This window comes from Podarcis liolepis (genome assembly GCF_965112155.1).
Source record: "Podarcis liolepis genome assembly, chromosome: 5".
Lineage (NCBI taxonomy): Eukaryota > Metazoa > Chordata > Lepidosauria > Squamata > Lacertidae > Podarcis > Podarcis liolepis.
The window spans coordinates 61,035,802-61,049,352 of NC_139556.1; the positions used below are offsets into that span (position 1 = coordinate 61,035,802).

Genomic DNA, 13,551 nt, shown 5'->3' on the forward strand with positions numbered 1-13,551 from the left:
AAACTAGCCAGCCTGAAACAACACAGGCAACACAAACTGGCCTTAGTTTTGTTTGTTTGTTGCATTTTCTACATGAAAAAAACCACATTGATGGAAAATTTTATTCAGTTTGAAGTGGGTCTCCCCCTTTTTAAAAAATCATCAGCAAGAGATTCATTCAGGAATAAAGGACATTATTGGTGTTCTGAAAATGCATTTAAGGGTGAAACTAGTGTGTTTTTCTTCTTCCTCAGCCCGTCCAGGTGTGGGCTGCAGTTTTTCAAACTAACCACCTGTGTTTTTTGGGTTGCTATGAGGAGGTCTGGACCACTGTTCATAAGGGGTGTTTCTGCACAGAGGCGATGTGTCACTTCTTCACTGACCTTTCTAAAGCCTCTGCAGCCCAAAACCATGTCCATCTTGTGACAAATTCAAACTCTGTTTCATGTTCTGACTGAGGTTTCTGTTGCCCTCTCAGTCTGAAGGGGAGAGGAAGTTCTGCTACAGCTGGGTGCTGGGACTTCTGCTGCTGATAATCTGTTTTGTGAGTTGGCTGCTGAAAAGCCTAAGGGAGAGGGAGAGAACTGTCTCCCTCTTGATGTATAAAAAAAAAACACAGGGCTGGGTTTTATAAGTTTATAGCTATGTCTTGTTTTTTTTACAGAGCTATAATCGTGGTGCTTAGAGTGATCTGAAAGGAACAGAAACACTTAGCCTTGAACTTTTGTTCTGCTGCTTCTTCTTGTGCCTCTGAGGTACAAAACATACCTGTAAACATATACTCTGTCAAACTGATTTACCAGGGGGCTAAATGGAGATGGAAAGGAAACTTGGGAGGCAGTGGGTGATTAATTGGGTCACACGCACCCCTCTTATTTGGCTATACAGCAGCTCAGATAGATGGATTCCAAACAGTCTGTTCTGTAGCTGGGGAAGATGCATCCGTTTTGGTCATATTAAGGAAGTGGGAAATAGGGGGGTGTTTTGTGTGTTAAGTTGAAGATTTTGGTGGTTATACAAATAGGGGCCAAACTGAATGGCCTGAACTTCAAAAACTACATTTCTCAGGTAAACCCTCCAAATCCCTACAAACTGAAGATTACTGTTGTTTGCTATTGTAGCTAATCTCCTGCCCCCACCCTAAAAATCACCAGCATTGCTCAGAAATTTTAAAATGTTCTTTAGCAGCCTGTGCACATCCTTCAGAAGAAAACAAAACAACAACAACAACAAAACAGACTGCATATGTGCATGTAGGGATTTGTGCACACATACTAATTGAGAACAGAACACCAGCCAGTGACAGCTCTGTGCAAATAGACATGTTTCAGCATCCAGCTATGCAAATAGCTGCACTGCAGAGCAAAATCTGAAAAGCATTAATTGTGGCACTGTGACTGTTGCATGGCAACAGTTGTGTTTGAACAAATGACAGCTACTGCCCCTTGATTTCTCTCTCTCGTACTTAGTGACAAACTGGAATAAGAAGCAATGATGGCTGCCCTGGGGAAAGCTGTGGCAGGTGCTATAAGAGCCCCAAAGTCAGGAGGCAGAGAGGTGAAATCTGTTGCGGGTGACCTTTAGGCTCTTAAAATTATGTGCACAACAGAAGAGGAACAGAGCTCCTTGATGAATTGGGGGGAGGGGGCTTTATAGGGGCTAAGATGTGTCAGATCAACAAGGTAAAGTAATAGAAAAGGATAGCAAAAATAAACCACCCTCAATTTCCAATGAAAGATGTGTTTATACTGGGATTTTTAAAAGTTAGTATTTTTAAAAATGTGCAGGAAAATCTATGCAAGCTGGAGGCTCTCAAGTGTTTTGGAAAAGTGGATCCTGCAAAGAGTTACTGGTACTTTATCTGCAAACAAGCATATGCAACAACCACCATTTTGGATGTTCTTTTGTTCTTACACAAATGGGAGTTCTTCTGCAGTGTGTGAGCTTAGCTGATCAAGATCCAGATTCGACATCCCTACATGCATCAAGGCTTGCCAGGCATCAACCATGTGAATCCTTTTGTTACTTTAATATTGCTGCAGCTCTGAAGGAGGATGCAGCTTCAGTTTCCACACTCACACTTCCCCCACCTGCTGCAGCCAGAGAAACTCTTGTTTTGACACACAGCAGCTGGGGGTGGAGGGTGTGTAAGAGGCCCAGGAGGAGAAACAGGAAAAGCCACAGCTGAATCCTGTTTAATGGCTGTGGCTCTACCCAAGAGATGAGAAGGTTCTGCAGGTTGTGACCTAGCGGGGAACCCTACCTGTATCCTAATTGTTGCTAAGAAACCTTTTGACTGCAGTGTCTGGACCAGACTCAGTGAAATGTCATGAGTACATCCCTTGTTCATTTTAAAAACTAACTATTAAATGATCTTGAGGTGCTGTTAGACTGTTGCTATTTTCAGGTGGGGTTCAGTCACATACTGCCAAATCAAGGAGCACAAATGTGGTTGATTTGATGCTCTTGTACATCAAATTACTTAATCTTGTTTTTAAGTTGTATTTTAATCAATTGTTTTTACCTGGTGTTAACCACCCTGAATCCGGTCTTGGCTGGGGAGGGCAGGGTATAAATAAAATTTATTATTATTACTATTACTATTATTATTATTATTAAATGTGTTTCCCATAAAACTAGACCTTTTGTGATGAGGAAAGTATTGTGAAAATGGGGGGTAACAATTGCTTGATGCAATATTGTGTAAACTCCCTTCAAACAAATCAGAATGATGTTGTCTAACCTCCTTGCAAGCCTTTTGCTAACAAAAAATAGGATGAATGCTCAATAAACAGGTCTAAGAAGTGACCTTAATAAGCACAGTTCACCTTTTATTTGGCCTCTTGAGACTGCAATCCTAAGCATACTTACTTGGAAGCAAGTTCCATTAAAATCAATGTGACTCAGTTAAATATGCTGGTGTGTTGGTCCTTTAAGTTTCCAGTATTCTTCTAGTTAATTTAACAAACGAAAGAAAGCCCAACAGTGATTGAACAGAACCCAGGGGAATGCTGTTGAGAAGCCATACTTTATCCAGGATCTTTATAGCCCAGTTTAAGTACTAAAATATGGCTGCTGTCCTGACAACTGCTCATGCTGGCTGAAGTTGATGGGAGTTATAGTTCAACAATAGGTACCACGTTGGTTACCCCTGCTTTGGACTGTGACAGGGTTTCAGTTAGGCCAAGGTTCTATCATTTTAGGTTACTGACGATAGATGTTAAGTTTGCCCGACTTTCTCAAGGATAGTTCAAATAACCGAATGGAAAGCTTGGTTTACATCATTAGTTCGGTCACTTTTTCCATTGATTCTTTCTCCAGTTTCTGTGGAAATGCTTGATTGACATTGTAATTGAATGTTGATTTGACATCTCAGTATAATTAGTAAACTAGATTGAAAAAAACCTGTTTTCTAGGATGATGTCCTATGCATGCATTTGAATATGTATTGGATTGAACAATTATATATTTACTTAAGATACTTCATACCATTCTGATTCAGAGATTGGCAAACACTGTTTATGAATGAGCTGGAAAGGAAGTTTCCGTGGATTATGTGGGCTTGCAAATATTCAGATATGAGGTTTATGTACCCAACAATTAGAGCTCAGGTAAAGAGAAGCTACAAAATAAGAGTATAAGTTTCCACTTCAGGCAATCTGAGCTCTAGTTGTCTCATGTGGCATACCTGTGTTTGGACTGTACCACTTCAGTAAATGGTTAGAGATTTAAAGTGATTGAATGTTCCTCCATTCAAAAGAAATACACATAGAAGACTAACATGTTAGAGAGAAAGGCAAGGATCCTTCTCCTAGCCATCTAGTTTTCTATGCATTTTTTTTAAATGGAAGAGCATTCAATCTTGTTGAGCCCCTAACAGAAATCTGCAATGGTACAGCTGAGAAACAGGAGTAGTCACTCATTTGTGAGAGATAGGCCTGAACAATCCTGATAAGAAACTAATGTGAATGCTTTTCCGTTGGAATCAATAGCCAGCTTCTAATAGTGGCTCCATTCAGACATGGTTTGGTACTATAGTCAAACCTCAGATCCTGAACACCTCCATTTTGGAACGTTTTGGCTCCTGAACACCGAAAACCCAGAGGTAAATGCTCTGGTTTTTGAACATTTTTCGGAAGCCAAACATCTGACGTGGCTTCCGCTTGAGTGCAGGAAGCTCCTGCAACCAATCGGAAGCTGTGCCTTGGTTGTCAAATATTTCAGAAGCCAAACGGGCTTCTGGAACGGATTACATTCGACAAATGGGGTTTGACTGTATTTGAACAAGCTTTGTGTTCACACACAACTCTATTCCCTCCCATACTCAGGTTCAGTTAGTTTCCTTCTCTTTAGCACACACGATAGTCCATAGCTCTCCTCTGTTCAGATGCCATTTCATCAGAGCACAAACTATGGCTTCTGTGCTTGCTCTCCAAGATTGCACACTGTGGTTCAAAACTTGTTTGTATTCCTGCTTGGAGGATAGGTGTGAACCACAGTTTGCCAGATTAGATGTGATGGCAAACTGTGATTTGTCCTAAAGAGGAAGTAACTAACTGAAGTGGGGCACAAGGAGGAGGAAAACATGAGCACAAGGCCTTGCCATTAACATATGAACCACTTCAGTAGTGCAGCTCCTGAGTTCAATAATGAGTGAGAGTGAATAATTTTTCATGCACTTCCCAAAGATGGAAAGGTTGATAGTTTTATTCAGTAGCTGTCAAGAGATAATGCTGCTCACTCTCTAGGATGATGCATCTTCTCTACCCGCAGCCTAGCCACTGGATTATATAAGTTATATATAAATCAGAACCTGGCTACCTACTTTAGGGGCAGGAGGGAAAAGATTGATAGGGATGTTTATTGATGCTTTGCTGTTCTCAAACACTCCAGCTGCCATCCCCCAGCCCCTTGCTGTCCTCAGGGCTGCCACATCCTTCCACACCTGTTGAGTTAATTATTATTCAAAACAGCTCTTTCAAATCTTCATGTTTATGGAATTGTGGTGGCTGATGCGGAGAGGGCAAATGCTATTGTCTATAGGTTGGCTATTCAGTCTAAGTATGCTAAGGATCTCATGTATATAGTTGTTATAAAGACTATTTATTGTTGGGTGTCTGTGTCTTCCTAAACTCCTGCCCCTGTGAAGCTGTTGAGGACTTTGGGAAGAGAATATTTATTTTACTTAGAGAGATATTTGGCCTTCCCTTCAGCAGTGATGGCAGTCTGTTCATTGCCTGAAATGGGGAAATCTCTGCAGGGAAATGGGGAATCTGCTTCAGTCGTACCTTGGAAGTCAAACGGAATCTCTTCTGGAAGTTTGTTCAACTTCCAAAACATTCGAAAACCAAAGTGTGGCTTCTGATTGGCTGCAGGAAGCTCCTGCAGCCAATCAGAAGCTGTGGAAGCCTCGTCGGACATTCAGGTTCCAAAAATAGTTTGCAAACCAGAACAGTCACTTCTGGGTTTGCGACATTCGGGAGCCGAAAACGTTTGACTCACAAGACGTTTGAAAGCCAAGGTATGACTGTAGTTGTTTTCCAGCTAGTTCAGATTGGTTTCCCCTAGAACCAATCTTTCTAAGGGACAAATGTGAAGGGATAAAGCAAGGTTTGTCCCAATAACTTTTCAGTGTTTAATGTACTGAGGACATAGGTGAGCCATGAGGAGGCAAGGGAGAAATGACAAACATAATCTTGAGCTTTTGCTTTAGTTGCCTGCTCATTTTAGGTAGACAATTGGAGCTGCCATCTTCGTAGAGCATGCAATGTAGGGGAGCAGAAAGGAGAGAGAGAGTTGTGAAGATTTGAAGTGTAAAGTGATTTGCTATCCAACTTTACTGATTCTTTCTCTCTCCCTCTCTCTAGTGAGGACGCTGCAGATTGTCTTGGCCAGCCGAAATCTCCATTGGAAAAATTTATGGTCAGACTGTGCACGTACCATCAGAAGCACTTCGTCCGTGTCCTAAACGACATTTGCACTGAAGTACAGACAGGCTGTGAGGGACAGCAGTTACCTGGAGCAGAAAACATGGATGTGTCCACTTGTAGCTCTGGCTGCAGCCAGTATCGCACTGAGAACCAGGAGCTTGGAACTTCTTGCTCTGAATCAAAGCTCCCTTCTACCCTGGACACAGAGCAATCAGGGTCTCATGGCTCTCTGCGCAAACTTTGCCATGCCCTGAAGCAGGCTGTGGATCTGAAATCTACAGATAGAAGGGAAAACTGCAGCCCAGTTGTCCGAAGAGACTTCCCTGAGCTTCCTAGCGTTAGAACAAGTTCTGCAAGTCCCAGGGACAGTCCCTCTCAAGGATACCTCACTGCCTCCAATTCCCATCACTCTGCTAAAAGTCTGGAAGGCCAAGCCCTTGGTAGTGACCAAGAGATGGGGGGTAGGAAAGGTGAGGATGACAAAGACCAGGTGCAAAATAGAGCTTTGCTGGGAGGCTACAATGCTGTGAAAGCAACAAACATACACATGAGTGAAGACGGTCTGGTGGGCTCCCAGAAGAACACTTTTAAAGCTTTCCCAGAGGAAACACGAGAGCCAGGCTTCACCACCAACTCCCCTAGGAGAGCAGACAAAGAGAATGCCTTGCAGTGCAGCTCCAAAGCCTCTTTGCACCCGGATACTGAAATGAATGACCAAGAAGCAAGACTGAAGGCAGAGAACCACCTCCAGGCTTCAGGGAAAAGCAAGGGGAGCTATAACATGCAACCTGTTGACAAGACCCATGTGGAGAATGCCAAGGACGGCTGGCTATCCAATAGCCCTGTGCCAGTGGTTCACCACAAAACCACCAATGGACACTCCAGGACCAAGAGTAACTCATCCTCCACCAAAAGCACACGTAAGAGCAAAAGGCCTTCAGGGTTGAGAATTAATGACTATGACAACCAATGCGATGTTGTTTATATCAGCCAGCCCATTACAGAGTGCCACTTTGAGAGCAAGAGGGTGGTCTCCTCTAGGAAGACGGCAAGGAAGAGCACTCGTGGATACTACTACAATGGTGAGTGCTGTGAGATTCCCACAGTTCGCACCTTGGCCAAGACTTCCCATGTACAGGAGAGTGGGAACACACTGGCGCCAAGGCCTGAGGTGCTGACAAGCCCTAGCCAGGGAGCTTCTCTTCCGAGTGATAGCTGCTTAGCAGCAGCCCAGGCCATGAGTGGCGATGGTGACAAAAGACCTGCTGTGGCCGTCCCTCAAGGAGATGCCTCCAACAACAGTACTCAGGAGAGAGATGAGATGCGTCCGGCTGAGAAGGCCACTCCTGAGGTAAGTTTTGTGAAGGAGAGAGAAGACAGTTCTGCTGAAGCATCCACAATTGCTCTCTCCCCGCCACCCGGCCTTGTTTTGCGTGTAGAGAAAGGCAGCCTGTCCAATTCTTCACTGCAGACCACTCTTGTCTCTCCCTGCCAACTGAGCAAAGGGGAGCCACAGGACGAAATGGACATGGACACTGTGCAGAAGGCTGGCAATGGCACAGACTCTTGTAAGAGTAGCAGACCCAATGAAGACAGTGGCAAAACAGGAGAATCTGTGGTGTTGTCTGCTTCAGAGGTTGCCAGTGGTGAGGAAAGTGCCATGTTCTCAGAGACCGAGGCTACCCCTGAGCCTTCCATTCTTCCAGACCAGGTGCCTCTTGACAGCATGGCCCTTCAGCCCCCTGAAGACCTTTCCCCCGGAATGGACTTGATGCCTCCACTGGAGGAGCCTGCCCCTGTTGAACACTTGCCACCATTTGTAGAACTACCTTCCGATGTGGAACCTCCACTTCTTTCCCCTATAGACCTGGCAGAACCTCCTGCCCTTGTCCGTCTGGAGCCTTCCATAGCCCTCCCTGGAGAACTCCCTCCTATCCCAGAGCGTATGTGTCCAGGGGAGCCTGTTGCCAGTTCAAGGGCAGTGTCTCCTGGCATGGTGGTGTCTGAGCCTCCTGCCCATATTGACCTAGAGGCTCCTTCAGGGGCTCCTTCTATAGAATCTCCAGTGGTGGGACCTGGCAAGTTAGATGTGGAGCTCTCACAGCCACTTTCTGACTTGGATGCTGCAGAGCTCCCTGGCAGCTTGCAGGGTGCAGATGCACATGAAAGTATTAATACTCAAAATAGCATTGAAGGGATTCTGGACTCAGGTGGAATCCACTCTGGGGAAAGTGAGACTGTGTTGCCTGTTGCAGATAATGATGAAGATTGGGGAGAGGGAACAGTAAAAGATACAAGTGAAACAAGCAAGGTGGATGATGGAAAGGAACTTGATAGCGAAGCTCCAGCTGTGCCCCAAACATCAGAAGTGGACAACAAGGAGGGAGCCTTTTCCAAAACAAGCCCGGACAAAAAACGAAAGCGGGAGAAAAAACCTCAGGTTGTATCCGATCGCTGTCTTCGAAGCCAGCAATCCCTGTCATCTGCAGAGGATAGTCCTGAGCAATCAACTTCTTCCATGTCTCTACAGCTTCCTCAAGTTCAGATCAAGCTTTCTAAGAGCCCTGCTAAGCGTTTCAAGAGGGAGGTGCAACTTGACGGTGCAGCATCGCTGTGTTTCCCAAATGACGGGTTCCATGAAACACTGCTAAACAACATTGGGAATTCTTCTGAGCAGCAGCCAGGTGACAGAAATGACATCACAATGGGACAGGCCTCTCAGACACTGTTAGCGAAAAAGACCATAGTAGAGGAAGACCAGAATGGAGAAGGAAACAAGGACAAGGCAGGGGCAATGCTTGAAATTTGCTTAGAGGGTGATTCTGCTAGGAGAAGTGTTCGTGTCTCAGCAGAGACCTTTGACAGGGGTGAAAAGCAGTCAGATTTGACATCAGGCACTCCAGATAACTTTGACAGTATAATGGAGGTTACAGAGGAGTTGCACACCCAGCATGGGCCCAGTTCTGTTAGCAGGAGTGAAAGCAAGCTTGTACCACCAGAGAGATCGGTAAAATCTAAGAAGCCAGCTCTCCAGTTCTACAACCTGAGGCACACCCCTGCCCCAACCCCTGTGGCCACTGCCTCCAAAAACACTTCTGGAAAAGAAACCGTACAAGGAGATTCTAATGCTGTGACTATGCCAGCAGGCTCTAATGTCACAGACCAAGAAAATGCACAGAGTGAAGACACCGTTGGCTTCAGTAGCATGGAAGTGCTCTCTGACAACAAGCCCAGTTTTGTGGAATGGTGTGCTGAGGAAGAGAACCAAGAACTCATCACTAACTTTAACACTCAGTACATGAAGGTCCAGAAAGGGTGGATTCAGCTGGAGAAAGAGGCTCAGCCAGCTCCAAAGGTCAAGAATAAATCCGACAAACTGAAAGAGATCTGGAAAAGCAAGAAGAGGACCCGCAAATTAAAAGGGCCCACGGAAGGCCAGAAGCTCTCCCCGGTTCAGATGCTGTTCATGAAGGGGTTTGACATGTCCAACATCTGCAAGTGGTTTATGGAGACCACTGAGACCAAGTCTCTGGTCATTGTGAAGAAGATGAACACCCGTCTCCCAGGGGACATCCCCCTCATCAAGCTTCCACTCCAGAAGGGCTGTTATTCCGCCAGCTACCCTAGCTCCCTTCAAGCTGAGCGCCTGAAGAAACACTTGAAGAAGTTTGCTGCTATGACCCCGGCCAAAAACACCATCAAGATTCAGAGGCTGTGGGCTAAGCTTCGAGAGGGCTCTGAGGACAAAGAGCCTGAGCAGGCTGCCAGTTCGAAGCAGACGCCTCCCTCCGAAGTAAGCGTGGAGCACAAAGCCGAAGCCAAGAGCGCCCAGCCTCCCAGCACGCCTGTGCAAACCAGCTCTCGCATCCTGAGGAAGTACTCCAACTTGCGAGGCAAACTCAACACCATACGCAAGGTGGCCAAGCAGGACAAGAACGACAGCGTGACCAAGCACCCCTCTGCTGAAAGCAAGCCGAGCGGCAAGAGCCTGTGCATTAAGCCCCTGGTGTCTCCGAAACTGGCCCAGCAGGTCCAAGCACCCCCACTTGCGACTAAGACAAGCCTGGTTGAAAGAGGAGGGAAGGGGCGAAAGGCAAAAGGCAAGGTACAGGAGGACACCTCATCCAAAGGCCACCTTCAGCAAACCAAGAAGAAGTCACCGACCGAGAGCAGCAGGTCACAGAGGCTGTTGAGCACCTCGAGCAAAGAAAGGCTTCCTCTTAAGAAAGCCAGTAAACCGAAGCCTGCAGGGCCTCCTGCTACCAGGAAGCAGGCGGCTGCCGACAAGAGTCATAAGCCTGTGTCTGGGAACGAGAAGGCAAAGAAGCTGAATGACTTGCGACCTGGGAAAAGGAAGCCCCCCGTCCAGAAGGGGAAAGCCAAGGCCGGTCAAAAGGCAAGTCTGCCTTCCAGGCAAGAAGGGCTTGCTAAGCCTCCCAAGCAGAAAGTGGTGCAAGACTCCAGCAGCCGGCCTCCCAAAGTGGCTGCCCAAAAGGCAAGCAGTGGCAAAGCCTTGACTAGGTCAATGAAGCGAATTCAGGAGAGCAGCACAGCCCAGGGCAAGAGGAAGCTGAGGGCAAGCAAAGACTCTTCACCCAGCAAACGCAGGTGTCTGGATGCAAAGTAACCGGCTGGGGTTGGGGGTGGGTCTTGGAAATACTTCCTAATGCATTAAACAGATCCACTTCTGAACGTTGTGGGGAGGGATGCAAGTGTTTAGCCGAAGGCCAACCCCCCGCTCTCAGATGATGAGGAGCCCCCTAGCTGTGTTGCAGCCAGAAGGGGAAGCTATTATTCTCTGCCCTTGAGAAGGAAAGTTGCTGCTTCTGAAAGCTCCTGGAGTGGAACTAGGAGTTTGGCAGTTTTAGTTCGAAGTACAGTGCCTTATTTATCCTTTTAGGAACTGAATAAATTAATCTGTGTGATTTAAAGGCTGGCAGTTTATAGTTAATGCACAAGCACTTGAACTGTAATGGAAAGAGAACCAGCTTTCATGCACATCCCATAGACCTTGGCAGCCCACCTGCTGGGGTTCACACAGGAGCATTTTCTTCCTTTTGTGCATTGTAGCATCCTGGCACTGTTTAAACCAAGCAGGGCATTATAAAGCCAAAACCCAAAGCATTTGCATCCTTTAATCCTGTCAGTCAGTCAGTCAGAATGGTGTGTGTTGTTGTTAAGGTATGAACAGTTGGACTATCTTGTGTAACTGGGGCTTGGCTGTAATGTAGCCTTGCTCTCGTGTCAAAAAGATGCTGATTCCGAAGCGTCAGTGATTGGCAGCCATGCTGGGCCAACTTTGTACTTAGCCAAGAAAGGAACTGGACCGCTTGTTTGGATGGAGAGCCCTTCCCTATTAAGTACATGCACACTGCCTGCCACTTCTGACATGGTTGGGCCTGTGTCCTCAAATGCAGCCTGGATGCATTTCAGAATGGTGGTATTCTTGTCCATTTTACTGTGAGGCCTGAACACCCCTGAAATATGGGTACTTGAAAGCACATCTTAGCAGTGAAATAGACGGACAAAAAACCATTCCAAAGTGAAGCTTCCATGCATCTTGTGGGTCTGTAAAAAGTAATGTTGGAAAGCGCCCGTAGTCAGAGGTTCTTCTCTGCTGTAAACTTACATGATTTCTATGCAGTTGCTGCAAGTTCTTTTTTCATCTTTCCCTGTTTGCCGTAAGTCAAAAAGATTTTTAAAATTATTGTTATTAAAATAAGAAGGAGGCAATGCTGGCTGCAGACAAGGAAGCAACTAGAAATATCTGGTGCTTTTGCAAGTGTGGTTTGGTTCCAGCTTAAGAGTAAGCAAGCTTCTCTCTCCCTTGCAAGGCCTCACCTTGCAAGTTTAATCAATGCATTATGTAAAGGTCAAGAAGTATCTGTCTTCAGACAAGGTATTTCTACGAACACCTATTAGAAAGGCAAACAGTCCCCTTCTCAGTGCAAACATTTGTTTTGGATCTGACAGCATTTGGAAGCAGCCTTTTTCTCAGAGGAAACTCCCTGCCCCTTGTACTTTGTGCTACCCATCTGCTGGGTGACAGACAGTGGTTGCTGCTACTCTGGGCTTGGAGAGAAAAGCAGCCTTTTATTTATTTCCATAGTTTTCCTTTAAATCACAACAAAGGCAGAGGTATTTGCTTAGAAACTTGTGCAAACTTCCTCTCGCTTGCTGTGCGTGGCACCCAGGAGCTTCCCGCGAAGGCCTTCGAATGGCTTGACCTTTCAGAATAGCTTTCCATGGATACCATCTGAGATCGACGTACTCAAACACATCTTTACACATTATTATATTAACTGGCTGGAACCAGTCTTTCCAGTTGGTGAGGGATTTGTAGAATAAAAGGAAAGGCAAACTCTTTAGGGAGCAAGAACAAGGCTTAGGTGCAAGGAAATTGGTTTTATTTCGTTTTTTTAAAGGAGGGAGGGTGCGTTAGCATTGGCACTCCTATACCAAAGCTCATTACTGCAGGCAGAACACAAATAACTAGCTGTATAATTTGTTCCATTGATCAAAGAGATTTGGGAGGCAGCGCCTGGAACTGCAAAGCCCTCCTGCTCACCTGCTTACCCAAGTCTGTGTCTTGAGAGGGTGCACTAAAGCTATAAGACACATCAGGGTGGACTCTTTTTGTATGAATACTTTTGAATCATTGATTTTTAACTTCTGTCTTTTGATGTAAATCATGCTGTATAAAATGAATTGTTGTAAGCATTAAGTCAGGCCTAGCATTCTCTGTAAAGATTGATACGTATTTGTCTGATTGCTATTTGAACTGCACATATAAAATGTGCTAGACATTCCACCAGGAGTATTAAAAGGTATTTAAGGAAGTGTGGTGCGTGAGTATGTATGTGTGAGTGAGAGGAAAGAGTGAGCGTGTCAGGTTTTTCACCTCTACTTTTCTCCAACTTCAAACGCCTCCATCCAGATAGGTGTAAAATCTTCCTGCTCCCTCAACCCAGGGCTGCTTCCTAACACACTGCTGGGTGGCCGAGCACCTTGTAGTACTTTTGGCTACTGATTCTGATCCCAACACTGCTAATAAAATATTTCTACACCTTTCTGCTTTCCCATTTCTTGTGTGGTCTGTAACTTAAGAGAATCCCTTTGTAAGCCCTGTGTAGCATTTGAGAGCTTCACAGTTGCCCCTCCCACCTTTTCTGCAAGGTTGCCTATGAGAAGTTGGAATACAGTGACCAGGCCTTGCAGTGTTTTGGTGAGGTCTGGAGAGAGTTTGGTCCAGTGGTTGATTTATCCCAGGTTCTAGCATCAGTGGCTTCTGGCAAGGCAAGGCAAGCCTTTGCCATGTAGACAATAGACTAGTGTAAGCTTGGGGGGGCGGGGGAGGAGAGAAGTGAGCAAAGTAGTTTAAAGCAATTTAGAGTTGTTGTTTTTTAAATAAATTCTGATGGTGATAGCTTAGTATGATTTATATTGAAGCAAAGCTACCTTCTGGTTGGGAGGCATTCTTCAGACTGTGCTCTGTGCATCAGTCCTTACGCCATGCAAGTGACACTATGTCACCAACATGCCAGGCTGATATGCTGTCCACTAAGTAAGTTGCAAAGAGGCCACTTCCTCTCCCTTTGATGCCCTGTAACCCACTTTTGTGATAGTGAGAACTTGACTCTTA

General features: G+C 45.6%; 1 protein-coding gene across 1 annotated transcript; it reads left to right on the top strand.

Moving 5' to 3' along the window:
* The first annotated feature begins 668 nt into the window (after positions 1 to 668).
* Positions 669 to 13,312, top strand: LOC310707812 (uncharacterized protein). Its single transcript, XM_083505209.1, has 2 exons — positions 669 to 734; positions 5,847 to 13,312. The coding sequence occupies exon 2, from the start codon at positions 5,899 to 5,901 to the stop codon at positions 10,534 to 10,536; it is 4,638 nt and encodes a 1,545-aa protein (XP_083361335.1). The 5' UTR covers positions 669 to 734; positions 5,847 to 5,898; the 3' UTR covers positions 10,537 to 13,312.
* Positions 13,313 to 13,551: the final 239 nt, after the last annotated feature.